At 42.4% G+C, this 19,506-nt stretch overlaps 1 protein-coding gene across 5 annotated transcripts; it reads right to left on the bottom strand.

Moving 5' to 3' along the window:
* Positions 1–3: 3 nt before the first annotated feature.
* On the bottom strand, positions 4–18,104 carry LOC126396224 (uncharacterized). 5 transcript variants are annotated; one of them, XM_050054122.1, is made up of 20 exons: positions 17,876–18,104; positions 16,153–17,345; positions 15,893–16,041; positions 12,391–12,585; positions 12,010–12,298; positions 11,801–11,925; positions 11,404–11,432; positions 11,225–11,259; positions 10,859–11,027; positions 8,414–8,573; positions 6,525–6,651; positions 6,370–6,404; positions 6,210–6,294; positions 6,007–6,041; positions 3,868–3,937; positions 3,676–3,747; positions 3,498–3,517; positions 3,240–3,273; positions 2,726–2,837; positions 4–2,643 (listed from the first exon to the last, which is right to left on the bottom strand). In XM_050054122.1, the coding sequence occupies exons 1-19, from the start codon at positions 17,882–17,884 to the stop codon at positions 2,741–2,743; spliced, it is 2,928 nt and encodes a 975-aa protein (XP_049910079.1). In that variant the 5' UTR covers positions 17,885–18,104; the 3' UTR covers positions 4–2,643; positions 2,726–2,740. The 5 variants fall into 5 exon arrangements, with proteins under 5 accessions (XP_049910079.1, XP_049910080.1, XP_049910081.1 ...); XM_050054123.1 differs by having other exon boundaries at positions 4–2,640; XM_050054124.1 differs by having other exon boundaries at positions 3,498–3,514.
* Positions 18,105–19,506: the final 1,402 nt, after the last annotated feature.

Genomic DNA, 19,506 nt, shown 5'->3' with positions numbered 1-19,506 from the left:
GTAACTGGGTCATGATTTCTGGAAAGAGACATTGATGCTGAGTTTTTCAGATGAATTTTTTGGTGCTTTGAGCTCCACAAGCTGAGCGCCATCTAGTGCCTCACTCTTACAGTCTCCATTAGCACTACTTATCCTGTGTATCTTATTGCGACTATATCATCAGATGAACAATACAGTACGATGAGTCAGAGATCGAATTAAAGATCTCGTGTGTACAGCTGAAGGAGGTATCTGCGAATGTCAGCTTTGACCTCTGAAACATTAAAACATTGGTGCCAACTCTTCACCGGTTTCACTTCCTGTCCCACCAGAAACTTCAAAGTTCCACTTGATGTTACTGAGCGTCACAGGCTCCCAGAACATTCTGGCGGGGTCACCCAAGAGGTAAATGAAAACTTCTTGCTCGTTTCTTCCATTCTCATCACCTTTTCTCAACAGCAGGAAGTTTGGAACAGTGAACATGTGTTGGAACATATCTCCAACACTGTGCAACTCCACCAAAGCAATCTAGACTGATAAATAGCACCACAGGTAAGAGGACAAAAAAAATGCATTTCTGATTTTGGGGTGAACGGCACTTTAACCAGAGTCCTATAGATGCAGTATGAAATAAACTAAAATAGATCACAACACTTGTGGGGTAAAGCTGGCCACATACAGGTTCTTTAATTACTGCTGATGACCAAACCTAAAATCATATTAAATGTCCAGTGTGTAGGATTCAGGGAGAATATTCACAGAATCACTGTTTTCATTACCTTAGAATGAGCTGTTTATATCTACGTACTGAGCGGGTCCTCTTCCATGAGGTCCATCATGTTGTTTCTACAGTAGCCCAGAACAGACAAATCACTGCTCTGACAGGGCCGTTCACGTTTTCGCGTCGGCCACGCTCATCACACGGGAGCAGCTTCAGTTGGCAGCAACCTGCACCCTCAGCTGCTGGACATCACTGAATCCTACACACTGGACCTTTAAGTCTTTGTTCATTTGTAAGTTTATCAGCTATATTACTATTCATCCATTTGCTACCAACACTGTAAACTGGTAACAAGTTTGTAAGACACCAATTTCCATCCAGCCCTTGAAACTGCTATATGTAGACGACGATAAATATTCAGACACCGATAACTGAACTGCTGGATTAGTGGTTGAGCCTGAAGAAAAACTATTGATTACTGGGAACATGGATGGAATTGGTTAGTTAACAATTCCCCGTTCAGGATAGTGTCCTAACCTTAAAAAATTCCCTGGTCTACGAAAAATCTACATTTTCATTGTCCTCTCCTTCTTTCCACCATTTTAAAGTGGAAATAGACAATTTCTTTTGCTTTAACTTGTCAGTATGAAGTAAATATGGATTACACAATGTCAGGGTACAATCACATGAGCAATGCAGGCGAGTGGCCACGCTGCCAAGGCGATAATATGGGCTAGCTTTCTGGCTAATGTTAGCTAGCGTGCTGATAAAGACAACGAAATATGATGTTATTTTCCATTTTCTTACATTCCATTTCTGTCTCTCGCCAAGCAGCATTTCTCATGTGGGGCAGTTTGTGTTATTCATGGCCAGTATCATTCAGTATGGGCTGGTTAAACAGGGCAACAATCACTGTCTCCTCCACACGTGCTACTCTGCTAGTAGTTGAAGCTGCAACGTTGCCAAGCAAAGTTCACTATAGTTCCCTGAGGAACTCCACGTGATGTGAAGATGTGATTTGCTTTGCCACCAGAAGCAAATATTCAACGCCCCCCTTTGCTCACATTGAATGGAAGTGAACGGAAGGCTAATATTCACCACTGTTAATTTTGCTCATGTGTAACTGTACCCTAATGGCTATAGAATACTGACACTATTCGTGTTGAGACTGGTTCCCCATAAGCCTCACTGTCATTATGCAATCCTGTTTGCTTGTTTATGGCATAAAGGAAGTGCATCAACCATTGCACAACCAAAAACAGAAAGAGGATAGCGCTTTTGTTTCCCCAGTAGCCATCCACAGTTACTAAAGAGTATCAGTGTACGTTCTGTGCAGTTACTATCCCCAGTAGCGGAAATGGCAGACGGTGGAACAACCGAAGTAACTGTGAAACTGTGGTGGCTGCTAAGCTCGGAAGTACATGTAAAGCGAGCTGGTTGTCTTTGCAACAGTGGTGCCAACAATAATACCCCTTGGAAACGCTAGTGGGAAAGCTGATAAGTTGTCTGTTTCCACTTTAAATAGATTTAGCTTTCTGGTGTTTGCATAGGAAGTTTGTAATTTTCCCTACAACAGCCTCCAGGGTGTGTGTCTGCAACAGTTCATAAGTCCTTTCCCAGGATCAGCAGTTCATCTTGGTCCAATATTCAAAGTCACTCAGAGCCACCAGGCAAACTGTCCCTCTGGTTTCACAGTGAGTGCTTCAAAAAAAGCGCACAAAAAGTTCTAGTTGCTGAGATGGTGTGTCGCTTGTCGAGAAATCCCCAAATCCTGCTCTTCTTCATCATCAATCTGATCCACAAATGCAGTCACCAGGTAAAAAAGGTTATTATCAAGAAGATGAAGTTACTGTCACAGTATTATGTGACTGACACGGGTCACAGAGTGAAGAATAACATAGACAAATCCTGTTTCCTCTGCCTGGCTGCTTTTTGCCCAGCTGCTACAAACAGAAAGACATCATGTCAGTGTGTGAAGTGCACAGAGCTGTGAGTGACGAGAGAGTCCAGGTGATTCATGCTCACCTGGTTTTATGATAATTACTCCGCGGCCAAGTCAGCGTACAGGGCAGGAGGAGGTAAAAGGAGCATATCAGTAGAGTCTAAATCAACTTCCTGTGTTGAACTGGCTTCAGGCCTGCAGAAAAACACATTTCAAAATAACTCAACCTTCCCCGTGTTGCCCAGAGACTGTTGCTTAGTACGTAGGTGCTGCCATGTTGGTTACTGTGCCAGCAGCGACAAAGGAGGGTGACCTCATTTTGACCATGAATATGACACCACTGATAAATGTGAAAAGCACATTACGAGGACTCGACTCATTCTTCTACCAGGGCACAAGCCAGCGTAACTTCCTGGTAGGAGAGGAGGGGATTCTTCGTCCGTCTCTTTTTCTCTCAAACACAAAAAGAATTAAACGCTCTTTTCATGCTTAGCAACCCATTACAGACAGAAATGAAGGAAACTTGTCCGTCTACAGGTTGCACAACATGTTCGGCATTTTTCTTTGTGTGTGTGTGTGTTTTATAACCCTACTCACATGGGAGCTGCTTCCTCCTTCACAGGCACAGGACCTGAGATAGGAACAGAGTATTAAGTTTCAAAAATCCATTTATCAAACACATCAAATGTGTTATAAGGGAGACGGATGGATATATGGATTTTCCAGTGATTGAATGATCATGTTACACACCATTATACATAAATAATTTTATATAATCTAAGTTGTATTCACATGCAAGATGTCTATATCATTTTTCTATATTTTAGGATCAGGGATATTTTATGCATCACTTACTTTTCTCTGGTTCAGTGCTGCTGTAAAAAAAAAAAGGCAAAAAAGCAAAAATTAAAACCTTATTTGTATGCGTGTGCATGTGCACATATGTGTGTGTGTGTGTGTGTGTACAGCAGGTGAACATTTGTGTGTGTGTGTGTGTGTGTACAGCAGGTGAACATTTGTGCACTGAGCCTACCTGGCAGCGGGCTCCACAGGTTTGGGTGAATGGAAAAATGTCGCCAGCTTCTGAAGTGCTTCATGTCTTGCTCTGATCAAAAGACAAACACACATGTATTGTATATCCACATTCTGCATCTATGTGTGTGTGTGTGTGTGTGTGTGTGTGTGTGTGTGTGTGTTTATGTAAGAGAGAAACAGGTGAACTCACTGGACATGGGGGCCATCTGCACTGAGGTCACTTTGACTGTGCGCGTGGTTTACACTGAGGTCTTTGTTTCCTGAGAAAATGAATAAATGAGAGGTAAATGCGATGCACTTTAACGTCACGCACCTAAAGCATTAATCATACCATAATCACATCTTCCTGTTTACTCAAACAACCGGCTCATCCAGTGAGGTTGTGAGTCACTGTTAAAGTATGCAAACAGAGCTAAGAGGTCAGTGTGTCTTTAAATTAAGTTTAAAAACCCCTTAGACTAAATTAAGTGGCCAGTGTCACCACAATGCCGCGTTCAACGCTACTGAGGTCATGATACTTTCAAGTTCTAAAGTCTGACACTGTGGCTGCAGACGAATTGATTGAACCACACAACTTAGAATGCAATATGAATAAAATTTACACAATTCATTGTTTTGGCAGGCGTGCTCAAAAGCCAGAGCGATGCCATCACGATGCGCACGCATTCCTGAGCACCTTCTTTTTTAGGGCACGACAGCTGTGCGTCGAGATAAACCGAGTTCAACTTTTGGAACTCAGCAGCGCACACCGCATGTCATGTGATGACGACCAACCAGTCAGAGCCGACAGATATCTTTTCCCTTCTTCCATACATATCAGGGCTGCCACTTAGGATTTCAGGTAAATAGGCTATGACACGGTGCTTGCAAAGGTTAACTCCTCGGGTCCATGTCATTGGTTCGACAGCCCATTGGTTCGACATCTCATTAGTCCGACTGTCCGCAGTGCTGAACGGCTCGCGGTGGGCGTATGGTGCGCCGCGACCGGCTTGAGGCGAAGCAGGCTCACGGCTTATGTGTTTGTCACTTTCTTTTTCATTTTAACCCACACCATGATCTTTTCCTGACCCTAACCAAGTGGTTTTTGTGCCTAAACCTAACCAGACCTTAACCACAGGGCATCATGATGATTTCGGAACGGACTTCGGAACAATGAGTTTAATATGGTCGAACCAATGGGCAGTTCCCGACTCCTCAGATGCAACCTTTTGACAGCTGGCACAAACAAGGCACAACATGGCGTGTGTACGGCCCCTGAGACAATCATGCTCTACGGTTTGAGACTACACTTCCAATAATGCTCTGGGAGTCTGGGGGATGTAAACAGGAAGTATAATGTCACCATAGAGTCAGTTAGCTAGCTAGGTTGCTACTAGTTTATTTGTTTTATACCTGAGTTAGCTATTAGCATACCCTGTCTGCAGTGTACCCATGGATGTACAGTCAGCTGTCACTGGATTACTGTGATACCGAAGAAAACTTAAAACGTGATGATTCTCAGGTAAGTTCGAGAGTTATTAGATTTCCAAGCAGATTTATGGAGGCGACAGTCACCGGATTAGAATATTTATATTTCATCTTTGTGTTCAAATTTGACTGAGTTATGATGAGAGGAAGTGGGTTTTAAAGTCCCATAATTGCCTCCATGAGTTGTGCGTTACAGCCGCTGCTGCTGAGTTGATGAGCAGGTCAAATCAGCTGAAAAAAAACAAAAACAAATCACTAACTTCCTGTTGTTTTTAGAATGCCAGCATGCACCTGTCCTTTTCACCCTCCTGCCTCATTCTCAGCCAGCTCAGAGGAGAAGCTCAGTCCTAAACTTCCGTGATTTGCGTCCGTGATTATCGTCTTTGTGCTTTGATCACCAACGCTTAACAACTAACGAGAGAAAAAAAGATGTAGCCTCACACATCACTTCTCCTGTTCTGACCTACAGATACAAGACTTGGTGTTAACTAATAATCTGAAAGTTATTACATAAATTTGTCACTAAAAACTTTGCTAGGGCTCCACAACACCTTCAACTCGCAGCCACAGAAGCATAGATGGCGAAAGATTTCTGCTGCCTTTAAAAGACCATCTGATGATAAAGGCTTGTACATGGATCCTGTGCTTGTCTGAAACAATCATCAACTTAATCTGATGTAAAAATCCATCTGTTTGTAGTTTCGCTTCTCTGTTGTATCTGCACACTCGCATCAAGATAACACATGGAGGAGACGTGTGTGGTTATGTAACCTACTGTCACAAGCAGACGCACTTTGTTTAACCTTATTGTTAAGCTTACAAGTACAATTTGCTGGAGAAAGTCTGGTTTGGAATTTCTTACCCATGTCTGGCACTGAGAGCGTCCTGGAGTGACCGCTTTGGAGGAAAAGACATTGACAAGACATGGCTTTGGTTAAGAAAAAATACAAATGACTAATCAGAGATCATCGTCAACAATGCTCATCATGGGTCTGTATCTTGTTCTATAAATCAAAAGTGAACAGCTCAGCCCTGTGCAGTAGATTCAGGCTAACATGGACTTACATTGGAGCCAGTGGATCTGTAGTGTTCGAGGTAGGGGACAGAGGTTCGTCATCATCACCGGTCCACTCCTCACTGTCATCTGTGACTGAACACACCAACATCAACATCAAACGGCTGCAGAATAACTTAAACATATACTGTTATCATTATTAAAACTTACAGCTTTCTGTTGACAGTGGATAGTGGTTTGAGGTCCTGAGAAAAGAGACAACAACAGCTATAAATCATCCTTTAAATTTAACAGTGTAATGAATAATGAGTGAGGAGGTTTATTCATTGGATTGTTGGTATAAGTTATCACATGTGCACATGTACCTGCTCCCTGATCTTGCAACATCCTCAATAATATTGTTGCTGCTCTTGTGTGTGTTTGCAGCCTTCTTTCCCAGCTCCAACATCTCCTTTATGTCCAGCTCCACATGATCCACCGCAATATACCCATCTGGAACACACTCACAGAGTCAGCGGTGCGATCAGCAATCAGAGACCACAGGAGATAAAGTTATCTGTGCAAACACTTTTATACAGTTAGCTGTGTATAAGGGAGGTGCACAAACACTAATACAAGGTGTTTACAGGTAGAAGACACTTAAATTTAATGCTTTTTAAATTAAGATCATTTCATGACATCAAGGCCCAGTATCCTCCTGAGACCCTGTGTCCTCATATGAGGACATCACATTTTGGGTTTACATGACCTTATACTTCACACTTCTTAACTCAGACCTGTTGTCCTCGTTTGTGGACACTTTTTTGTGCCATCTAGTGGCAATAAGAGCAAAATACACTAATCCATGTAAAAACAAGATGGCAGCCATCTCTGCCAAGTCAGGCTGCGGCAGATCCTGACACAAAAGTGGACAGAAACTTGTTTATTTATGATTAATAATGTGTCTAGTTTGATATGGCAACAAATTTTTCCAATGCTAGCGACAGTGCTGCCAGTGCTGTATTCATTTGAGGACATTTGGACTTAATTATAATTAACAATGTCTAGTTTTTTTTAGAGTTGTACCGATACCGATACCAGTATCGGAAATGCCTCCGATACTGCCGAAAATGCGGTATCGGTATCGGTATCGGCGAGTACTATGGCAAGCCGTTTTAACATTTAATCGCTAAGTTTGACTATCCAGAACTACCATTATAGATATCAACAACACCATTTTGACTAGTCATAATGTCATTGTGACTAGTATGCATTTTAATTGAAAATATCTATGACATCATTCTGACTAGTCAAAACTACAGTTACAGATATCTGTAATTCAGTTTTGACTAGTAAGATTCAGACTACTTTTGCCATTAATGTGTATGGGGTTTCTCATTGTAGATATCTCCAATGTAGTTGCAGATATCCGCAACTACATTGGAGATATCTACAATGACAAACCCCATACACATTAATGGCAAAAGTAGTCTGAATCTTACTAGTCAAAACTGAATTACAGATATATTACAGATATCTGTAATTAGAGTTTTGACTAGTCAAAATCTAATTACAGATATCTTGAATAAGAGATTTGACTAGGCAAAATTATGTTGCAGATATCAGTAATGAATATCCAGTCTAGCTATTAAATGTTAAAACAGCTTGCCATACGAGTACAGCCTATGACCAATCCGATACCACGTAATGCCTCACATCATTATGCATACGCACGCTACAGGCAAACGAAACGGAAACGGAGCGGAGTTCAAAAAGCATTCTACTGTAGCCTTTAAAATGTCTTTTTTACCAATTTGTGTGGCTGCACTTTAACCTGTGTCTTGATCTGTGTCAACACTGGATAATAATAATAAAAAACAGTTTTATGGAATTCATTCTACTATTATGTATTTATTCCTTAATATTTTACATAGAGTTTTAGGACAATTCATATCCCATCCATTTTTATTTTACGTGCTGGTATCAGATCGGCACTCGGTATCCGCAGATACCTAAGGTTCAGGGATCGGAATCGGTATCGGGAAGGAAAAAGTGGTATCAGTACATCTCTAGTTTTACTCTACTTATTGGGTCCTGCTGATCCCAAATAGCTAGGAGAAATTAAAAATGTAGACCAAACAAAAGTTCAGGTCTCAGGAGGTTAAGACTCTTTGAAGGACCCTGTAATAGACCTCTTTCTTTATGCATCCCTCTACCTTTGACGTGAGCACATTTCTAATCTCATAGTTTACTTTTTTTGTTGTTGTTAACTCACAGTTGTTGCTGCTGTCTCTGGCCAGCCATTTCCCTTTAGGACAGTTGGTTGTTCGGATGATGCTGACGGTGTCACCGTTGGTGACGGGCAGATCGCGCTTACGTCCCTTGGTCGTCACAGTTACTGTTGCCTGGTACATGGCATCCTCCTGTCCTGTGATCTAACAAATACAGGAGCAGGTTAAAACCACACATTCACATACTGTTTGTACATATGCACAAAACAGAGCTCACATACTTGCAATAGAGAGAGAGACCTTTTTCACAGTAGGAAAAGCTGCTTTCAGTTTAGGGGAGGACGTCCTGTCTCATGGGAATAGCTCACACTTAGTGGAACTTAGCCATTATTACGGATACTAATTTCACCTGTGCTTTTCCTGCAAGTTTGGTATTTTTCAACCTGGACCCTATTTTTACCATGTTTTGTATCTAAGTGACTGATGGGAACAAGAAGTTTTGATATTGGTCCAATATTCAGAAGACTGCTTTCAAACAGACTGCAGTGTAACCACTTGAAGCATGTTTGCACTGTCAACTTACATCCATTAAAAATGATTGTTTTTGCCACAGACAGGCTCAGATTATTTTAAGTGTCTGACAACATCACGGAAAGAATCCTACAGAGAAAGACCTCTTTGTGAAAGAGCAAGATCCTTTTAGTTTAACCTGAAACAGCCCTGAAATAACCATCACCAAACCTTTATCCATACTTCATGTAAAAAAAAAAACAAAAGAAGTAATTTTATCATCATAAAACACATACATACAAAGTCAACAGAAACAAAATAAAACTCACAAAAGCTGTCCTGGTTTGTCTTCCCACTTTTCCATCAATTGCCAACTCTGGTGGCTCTATACACACCAAAATGACCATGTGGTGAAATGAAGTCTTGTGGGTTTGGTGATGGTGATTTCAGGACCATTTCTGGTTAAACAAAAAGGATCTTACTCTTTAACAACAAGGTCTACATCTATAAGGATCCTTTCCATAATGTCTCAGACACTTTGAATGAGATCTGAGCATGTCAGAAGCAAAACAAGCACTTTCAGTGGCCGTACGTTGAGGGTGAAAGGCCTCAGCCTGTTCCACCACAAACAGCTTCAGCCCTCTCGCTCAATACTGCAATTTCATAAATTGTTGTTTCCATTAGTCACTGAGACACAAAAACACGGGAAAACAGGGTCCATGCTGGAAAATAATGAACTTCCCCTTTCATGACATAACACCTCTTATGGCAGTGTGGAATGCATTCATGAGACTTTTAGTGTTTCATTTTCACTAACTGCTTTTTTGTTTAATATCCGCTCTAATTTAACTCTTTTTCATCTCCTTACCATCTGCTGAGGGAAATAACTGACTCATTAGCTGCTAAATTCTTCACTGTGTTCACCAGCTTGTCACTAAAGCCCCGTTTCCACCGAGCAGTACAGTTCAATACGCTTTTTTCCGTTTCCACTGTGAAAAGTTGTGGATGGTACCAACAGAACTGTTCTGTGCTGTCCCCATGTTTGGTCCCCCCTCTGTTGGGGTACCTAGCACACAGATCTGTGATTATGTGAGTTGCATATATCCCAATCGCTGAGCGTCGTTCCTGTGGACCATGGCAACACTAAACCCCTGAGCTTGCCTGAGACGAACTAAATGCACAAAGCTGCTATTTTTTAATATCCCATGGAGAGAGACTCTCACTGCAGCCTGTTTTATTTATGAAAATGTCGGCGTGCAGCCTCGTTCTGTGGGCAATGAACAAGGTGCAGACTGATAAAGGAGGAAATACAGTGAGTGCTGGATGGAGCAGTGAGTGACAGCAACTCCGCCCACATGAAAGAGTACAGTTGTGGTGGAAACGCTAAACAGACCTACAGTCTAGGTACAACGTCTGAAGGGTTGCTTTTGGTTCCAAAGGTACCATACTGACAGTGTTTGGTAGATTTGGGGCTTAACTGTGTCCGCCTGCAGTCTGGTGTTAGGCAGGTCATGTACTAGGGCTTGTTCAACAGCTGCCTGCTAACGCTTTGAGAGCGGATGAGGCAGAACAGCTACGCAGGTTAAAATATGCAAGAATGAGTTGGATGAAAGTTCTCCGTCTCGCTTTTTCTTCAGTAACTATAATGCATCTTATTCTTTCTGTTTGGCCAGAGATGTCGGTTTCAAGTTGAACATTCGCAGGACCCACTGGATCCTGGAGAGAGTCATGTTCTGTCGTTAGAATATGGTGATGGTATATCACAGAAGAAAAGTATAGCCTATCGATCTCCTGTCAGAGAAACAATGAGACAATGTTTACACAGATTCCATTTGAGCTCGCACATGCTGCTCAGCTCAACTCTCTCACTTGGAGGAATGAATCCAGACAGGTTTGTACGCCAAGACATATACCCCACCCTCCCCCGCTGCCCGTTCACCTTCCATACCTCCCTCCTCCGTCCAAATAACATCACTCACTTTGAATTTCTTCTTCATCTCGTTCTCCTTCTTTTCCCTCTCTTTCTGCTCTTTCTTTTCCCTCTCTTGTTTCTCCTTCAGCTCCTTCTTCTCCTTTTCCATGCGCTGCTTCTCTCTCTTTTTCAGCTCCTTCTCATCCGGCCCTTCTGCGGCAGCTTTCTTGTCGCCCCTGCAGAGGAGAGAGGAAGAGAGAGGGATATCATCCTGTCTGAAAGGGACTCCTCGCTGCATGTTTAAATGGCAGAGGAAATTATGAGGGAAACAAAGGCGGACCGAACTCCCTCACTGCTAACAGCGTCTGGGGGATAACCGAGATGAAAAGAGAAGTGGGTCAAAAACAACAAAAAAAAAGAAATAAGGCCTTACCTGCCAAACCTGCCCGTCTTGTTTTTTTCTTCAGTCTGTAAACACCAACGAAGAGATAAGGCTTGATTCAGTTTATTCTAAATCAGTGGCATCTCCAACAGATAAGCAACAGCTGTCATTCAGAAAATGTGTTTGTTTTGTATATTTGAGAATGACTTAGTTATCACAAAGCTACTTACGGCTTCCTGTTGTGCCTCAGCATATGGATCTGTGTAAACAACAAATTGTCAAAAAGTCAGCTTAGAATACAAACAAGGAAGGTTCACAGCATATGGTACTATTACACAGTGCTATTCAGTTTTGATGCATTGCTCACACAAGAAAATATTGTTTATTTATGGCGATCGGCATTGTAGTCCACCCTTCTGTTATTTTAATTTGTGGGTGAATGGACGAAAGACTTCAGCATCTAGTTAAAGAGATTCTAGTTAAATGTCACACTTGATGCAGGTGCACTATCGTACAGCAAATACATGAACATAATGTGTTTATTTAGATTTCTTATCGATGTGATTATATCTGGTGTTCAGAAACTCTAACGTCTCATTGCTAGTGTTACCCAAAGAGAATCCTTACTCTTTGGTGGTCCTTTGCGTTTCTTGCCGTCACTCTTCCCTTTCTTTTTGGTCGTAGATGTGGAGATGTCCTCATAGACATTTTCCTCACTTGCGTAGACACCGTTGCCGACTTGAGTTTCAAGCCTGGGTGAGTTAGAGTGAAAGAATCAAAACAAAGTTCTCAGAGATGAACGAGTATTTCCAAGCACAGAGATCAGGATGACTCACCCTGCCTGTGGTGGGGACCCCTGAAAGATAGGCAAAGAGAATTCTGGTAGTGAATTGTGTTGGTTTTCGCCCCCAAACACTGGTGATGCAGGGACCTCCACTCCTGGAGGAGTTACCCCATTGCCGTAAAACTCTGGCGGGTTCTGTCCATCTGGAGAATCTGGACTTGAGTACTCCTCCCCGTTCCACTGTGACACCGGCAGCTCTGGAGAGTGAGCATCTGAGGCCACGTCGTCAAACTCTGGGACATCTGTGGTGTCGGTCCCGAATTCAGGAGGAGCAGGGATCTCTGTAGATGAGGAGGGGACAATATAAAAACAACATTCAGGGGGCTGTTTAAATTGGGTTCACAAAGTTGTAAGTACAAAATGGTGAGCTCACCATTACCTTCCAGAGGAGGAGGGATGAATTCATTCAGGCTGACAGATGGAGGTCTGCCTGGCTCCTCTGGAGTAGGATCCGGAGACCCAGTGTTTCGGAGGATCTTCTTGGGTGGAGGAGGTGGGACCACCAACAGCTCTGAGATAGGGTTGGACCCCTCCTCACTGATACCCTCCAACACTGGAGAGGCTTGCCCTGCAAAGAATGACGTCATGTATTAACACAAGTGTATCATGCTTAGAATCTCTGTGCATTGCTTGTTTGTCAGATGTTTACTGGTTTTACAAAGTCTTAAATTAAAATCTTACAGACATTTAAGCAGCTAGATTTGCATATGAACACAGTCAAAACAGTAAAACACTTCAGCTGGAACACCAGAATGTAAATTCCAAGAACAGAGAGGGAGAGTGAGAGAAGACAAGAGCAAGCTGAGTGGAAGAATTTGATTTGTGAGGAGACCAAACCAGTCTGTGTGGAAGTTGTTGTGATAGAAGGCTGCAGACCAGAGATAATGCAACGAGTGAAAAATCAGGACACCTTAAAGAAGAAACACACAGCGTACCTCGCTTTAAAAATCTTTGAGTCTTTCTTTTATTTTTACTTTTTAAGACATTTCTTAAGTTAATGCATTCCTTAAAATCTAAAGAAGTTGTAAGGTACTCTGTTCTACACATTACATCAAAGTACATCACTTTTCTTACTTGGAATGCAAAATATATCTGTTCTAACTTGTATTTATATTGAACTGTTCTGAAAATGTTATCACTTTGCACTGCACATTAAGTGTTTTAAAAAAAATAAAAGGCCGCTGAGAATTGGCAGAAATATATGAGTGTTACTACACTATGATAAGTGACAATGGCATTGAAATGGTAAACAGCATGAGGCTGTTTAACACTGATAGATGTGTGAACACCTACATACCAGAGCTGCATAACATATATATTTTTTTATCATCATGGTTAAAGACTTTAATATTGCACTCAGGGATTTTTCAGTTTGTTAAAAAGAGTGTATCCGTATAAAACACAACTTTAAAACGTAACTTATATTGTTTTTGTTGGTGCCTTTTATGCTCCGAACAATGTTCAATTGTTCAGTAAAATAATGTTGGAAATAATTCCCTTTAAGTACACTGACGGTGTTCTCATGCTGTGTTCATATGTATTCCTACAACAAGCAATGCACCAGAATGCGTGTATAATTCATGTATTCAGAAAGGCTGCTGTCAACGGATGCGCTGACAGGAGTAAAGAGCAAAAGTTTGTGAAAGATTTATGCAGGTTTGGGTCGTGGCTGGGTCAAACAAACACAGGACTTTCTCCCAGGAGACCGGTCACCATGTTCGGTGTGAAACCAAGTGCTCTTTGAGTTTTTTAAGGCACGTCATCACCATGTTTCTTTTCCTAAACCTAACCTCCGTAACTTGTAACTTTATATAAAGGATGAAACTTTACGTTATGTAAGTAACGTGACAACACCCATCCAAGTTTCTTTTCCTAAACCTAACCTTTGTAATTTCACTCGACCAAACCTCATGTATGTAATTTTATGTTAAGTATGTTACTTTACGTTAAGTACATAATGTGATTATGCCCAACCACGTTTCTCTTCCTAAACCCAACCTACGCAACTTTACCTGCCTAAACCTAACATACGTAACTTAATGTAAAGTATGTCATTTTACTTCAAGTAACATGTTGACGCCCATCTGTGTTTTTTTTCCTTAAAACCTAGCTGATGCACCTTTACTTGACTAAACATAATCTAAATAACTTTATGTTAAAGGTAGGGTCTGGAGGATTTTCCAGTTGCTGTTTGTAAACACACATTCAAATGTGGCCCCTCCTATCAGGCTCAACTCTCCCGGGTGTACGGGGCCCGGAGGTACGGAAGACGGCTTCACAGAAGAGGTTCAGGCAAGGCTTGTGCTTGTGCACGCTCGGACACGCTCGGACACGCTCGGGCACGGCACCTGCGCTCTCTCACTGGCTGGGGAAATCTCCGCCCAGAAGCAGTCCGAGCTCACATAAACATCAAAATACAGTTAAAGGGCAGGAGCTCTGCAAACAGAGTCACCACCACACATGAGTAGAAGCCCATAGGTGATGATTAAGCAGGATTTCATTTGTATATGTCTATATTTTGTTTTGTTTGAAAATCCTCCAGATCCTACCTTTAAGTACGTAACGTGAAGATGCCCATCCACGTGTCTTTTCCTAACCCCAACCCACGCAACTTTACCTGCCTAAACCTAACATACGTAACTTAATGTAAAGTATGTCATTTTACTTCAAGTAACATGTCGACGCCCATCTGTGTTTTTTTACTTAAAACCCAGCTGATGTACCTTTACTTGACTAAACCTAATCTACATAACTTTATAAGTATGTAACGTGATGATGCCCATCCACGTGTCTTTTCCTAACCCCAACCTACGCAACTTGACCTGTCTAAACCTAACATACGTAACTTAATGTAAAGTATGTAACTTTACGTCAAGTAAGTAACGTGACAACACCCATCTGTGTTTTTTCCTTAATCTAGCTGACGTAACTTTACTTGGCCAAATATAATCACATAACTTTATGTTAAGTATGTTACTTTACATTAAGTACATAATGTGATTATGCCCAACCACGTTGCTAAACCCAACCTATGCAACTTCACTTGCCTAAACCTAACATACGTAACTTCTTCTTATTTGGCTTTACGTTACCAAGTTTTGTTTCCTAAACCTAACCTACGTAACTTTTCTTGACTAAACCTAACCTACATAACTTTATGTTTAGTACATTACGACGATGCCATTTGTGGGGCACTAATTCCTTAGATATCATACAAACCGTTGACTAAAGAGACATTCGTAAACTGTAATATGTCATTTTATCACAAGTAATATCGTTATTGTGATATTCAATGATGTTATCCCGTTTTCCTCGTTGCTCGTAGCTCTACGACATGCAGACTTAATAATCTCTGTGTAAATGAACTCAGTGTTAACACAGCAGCAGACTCACTTTTCATCTCATGCACTGTCAGCTGCACAGCCATTAAAGTGTTTGTCACCGCGGCTCTGTGTCATAATGATGGACATGCTCCTGTCATTGCTCCTCCTCATGTCATTGCTGACATACCTTTGCAGCTTTGCCCTACCTGCTGCTCAGTTGTTTCTGGCACAACAGAGGAATGTCAGGACTGTTCTCGTTATGCGTGTGTGTGTGTGTGTGTGTGTGTGTGTGTGTGAGTTTCTCTAAAGCTGCCTCTCCAAACCAACACCCGAAGCAACCCTGTGGCATAAACCATACTATACATACCACATTTTCTGTATAGTTGAAACCCTACACTGACAAATGATGTTCTGTAGCTGCACTCTGCACACCTGATGATGAGATATGCTGTTGTGCACTTCATGTTCAGGTAAAGAGTCAAAGAAAATCCAGAAATAATGAAACAAGAAGCGAAGAGGAAATTAATTCTGCAGTGATTAGTTCAGACTTACGGTGGTCGAGGCCGTTAACTGGTTTGGGTGCGTTCCCCGCATAATCAATGGGTGGGAGCTCTGGGAGAGAGATGGTGGGACTCTGAGAAGGGGGAAACTCTTCAGGAGGTGGGCTGGCAGAGAAGGATGTGATGGAGGTTGTCTGTGGGCTGAAACCAGATGAAGGCATTGTAAGATGTTATTGTTTTGCAATGATCGACAACTAAATGGTATAGTTCTGAAAGTAAAGAACTGCACTGATAAAGTTGTGTGTTGTTCACCTGGTCTTCCTGCGTGCCTTCTCCAGAGCATTGAAGATCCTCTGGTCACATGGTATACTCCTTCTCACTGGGCTCTTGTCCTCCGCCCTGGTGAGGGCTGAGAGGGCTGAGATCGGATGCTCAGGTTTTGGAGATGGTGTGGAATTGGAAGTACGATTCACCACTGGAGGAGGAGGCGTCTCCACCGCAGCTATGTTTACAGCCTCAACTGCAATCTCAGGCTCAGGAGGTGATGGTGAGGGAGTAGAGGCCACTGGTGGGGGATCAATGATGGCACGAGTGGGTGGAGGGGTTGGGGTAGCACTGGGTGGACCGGGAATGATTTCATTTTGGCTGGCAGGCCTGGAAACGTGCAGCGCAGGAGTTTCTATCTCAAGGGGAGTTTCAATCTCTGGCGTTGGCACTTTAGGAGTTGGGATATCAGGAATAAAGGCAGGAGGTGGGCCGAAGTCGGGAGAGGCAGGGATAGTGGAGGGTGGGGTGATTTCCACTGCAGCACTTGAGTTTGGTAAGGTGGGGATGTTTGGCATTAGAGCCTTTGGTGCAGCCATCTCCGGCTCTGGTGGCGTGTCACCAAAGTCAGAAGGTACTGGGATAAGTGGAGCTGGTCCAGGAACATCAGCGCTGGGGCTGTCTAGGATGGGCTCTGCTGGGACCGCCACTGAATCTTTTTTTCCTGACTTCCTGAAACCCAGGAAGCCCTTCTTCTTTTGTGTTGTGGCTTTAGGTGGAGGCGTGGCTGGCACCAGCTCTGCAGTGCTCTGCTTGGGTGCTACAGGGAGCAGCGGGAGCTTCTTGTCTTTACCGTTCTCTTTCTTCGGCTTCTGCTCCTCTGCATCCTCATCAGCAAAGAGCTTCTCTTTGCTTCCTTTTGACTTGTCTTTACTCTTTTTCAGCTTCCCTTCACTCTTGTCTTTCCCCTTAGAGTTCACCTGGCTGAGAGGCTTTTTGCTCTCCTTCTTGTCGTCCTTGAAGACCACTCTGGGAGCAAGTGGTGTCTTCCCGTCCAGGCTCTGGTTGATGGTGGTGAGCAGGGAGGGGCGTGCTCCTGCAGGGATGTAGTGAGTGGGACTCTGTGGGGGAGGAACAACTTTTGGTTTCTGTGGGAGAGCAGGTTTGATTTTGGGTTGCTTCAGGAGGTGTTCTTCCTCCTGAAACTTGGCCCTCAGGGCCATAAAGTCCAATTTGTCCTCCTGGTGAAAGGACAGTGAATAAGGCTGAGATATATTACCACTATCAGGCAAATACAGAATTTAAGTTTACCTGATTGAGATCACAAAAACATGTCACTTGATATTACAGATCGTGTGGTGCTGAGCTCAGAGTAAGAATGAAATCACGGCAGTGTATCAGCCTTAACAGCACAGTGATCGTTGTGTTGTTATTGCATTTACATATCTACCACTCTCTGTTTGAAGAGAGAAAGTAGGCAGACCTGATTTGTAGTGCTTAAACCAGGTGACTGTCAACACACTCATGTAATAAGAGTCTTACAAGTGTGTAAGAAATACAGTATCTGCTCAATGAATCCATCTACTGTGAAGACATTGACTCAGTCACAGCGTATTAAAGAGTTAGATGGTGTCATTGTGACAGGAAGCAGACCTACACCTGTGAGCACAGTTTAAAATATCTCAATAATTGCAAATAGTGTCGTTTTAATGTCATAAATCATCGTTAAATACACACTGAGGAAGGATTTGATATAAAAAGCACAACTCACCTGATCCATTGTGTTTAATTATCCACCAAAACGACAAAAGTCTTCGTAGTGAAAAAAAAGTTAACTCCAGCGAGTTTCTTCATCAGTTTCTCATCATGTACCGATTAAAATCCACCACTAACAATAAGTTGAACGTATCTTTATCGACCCGTTGCACCTGTGCGTCTTTCTCCTCCGCGCTGATCGAGACGAGTGTGCGTCCCATGCGCGCGAGAGATGGTTTCAGTGCTGGAATGAGGTTGAGTAGGAATACTCACACTCATCTTTTAAAAACAGTCCGTCTCGTCAAACGGGTCTGAGTTTAACGCACCACACTGACTCTCAACAGATTTTTTTTTTTTTTATCCTTCAGGAATGTGGCCCAGCTGGCACTGCGTGTACGCGCAAATGTGAGTCACTGTCATGAAACTTTGTCGCTGCAGTTGTTTTTTAAAACTGTTCATTTTCCACTGTGACTTGTGCACACATTAGGCCCTGCACCTTTTCAAAAGCAGCTTGTTTCTTGTAGTGAGGAGTTGATATATCGTTAATACATCATTAGATTCACGGTGTGTTGTCTGCAGCTTCAGCTGAATCTTGAGGGTAAACATTTGAGGAAAAGGAAACAAAGGAGGTTAGTCAACATTCCAGGTTTGTTACACAGAATACAAAAGTATTTAGGCAGGCATTTATAATATGACATCAATACACCATATGTTCCAGGCACACAGCCTCCCTGACACAGTTTTAAAGGATACTCTCTGTCATTGCCAACCTGAGCTTGTGCTGACAGGTGTGTCAGAGCTGAGACCTCATACACAGACAGGGCTGCTGGTTTGACTCACAGGCCTCTGTTTCCCTGGTTATTAACAGAAACCCACTGGTCTGGTCTGTGTAGTGGAATATTGGTAGATTGAAACCATTTAAACTGGACATGAAACTTAAACTTAAAGGGGAACTATGGCCATTTTCAAAATTCATACGCGTGTAACCCTCATGTCTTGATGGTTGGTGTTCAGTTCTTCCAGGCTGTGGGCAACGTTTAATTTTTACCAACACAGCAAGACCGTTCCAACACTTTCCAACTTAGGGATACAGCAACTTCTCTTCACTGTCCCCACAAAACAAGCACAGGTAGGAACCAATTAGCTCATAACCAAGGGAACACGATAACTCCGCTTAAACACTGCACATGACAATACAAATGAAACAATATACAAAGTACTATATATGACAATGAAATAATAAGCTACCAGTAACTCAACAATGCTGAATCATTACAACTTAAATATTAATAATGTACCCACTCATAACACAGCAAATTAAGTGATAAAATGGCCCCAAAAACATTCCTGTTTTTATTCCTCTAGTCTAACACAGTCCAAAAACATTAGTAAACAGGTCGCTAAAATATTAGTGAACAAATCTCTCCCAAATCCAAAAACTAGAGTGCTAAAACTCAAACTTGAGATGTCATGGGATATAAAGTCTGAAACTACTCCATAAGGTGTCTTCGGCCCAGAATAACTTTTTCATGGTTGTAAGAAACTATTGGTGTGTCTCAAATCACATACTTCCGTTAGCACACTTCCATGTAGTATACTATGTGCACTGTGTACTCATTGGCGTAGTGCGCGATTTCGACAGGGTAG

Source organism: Epinephelus moara, chromosome 10 (genome assembly GCF_006386435.1).
Source record: "Epinephelus moara isolate mb chromosome 10, YSFRI_EMoa_1.0, whole genome shotgun sequence".
Lineage (NCBI taxonomy): Eukaryota > Metazoa > Chordata > Actinopteri > Perciformes > Serranidae > Epinephelus > Epinephelus moara.
Note: the sequence above shows the minus strand (reverse complement) of the source record. Positions and strands in the feature narration are given on the sequence as shown.

Coding starts and splice junctions, on each gene's coding strand:
- LOC126396224 (XM_050054122.1), bottom strand. Junction 6,295..6,369: donor TCCACTGTCAACAGAAAGCT/GTAAGTTTTAAT, acceptor TGGTGTGTTCAG/TCACAGATGACAGTGAGGAG. Junction 3,938..6,006: donor GCTCTCAGTGCCAGACATGG/GTAAGAAATTCC, acceptor TCATTTTCTCAG/GAAACAAAGACCTCAGTGTA.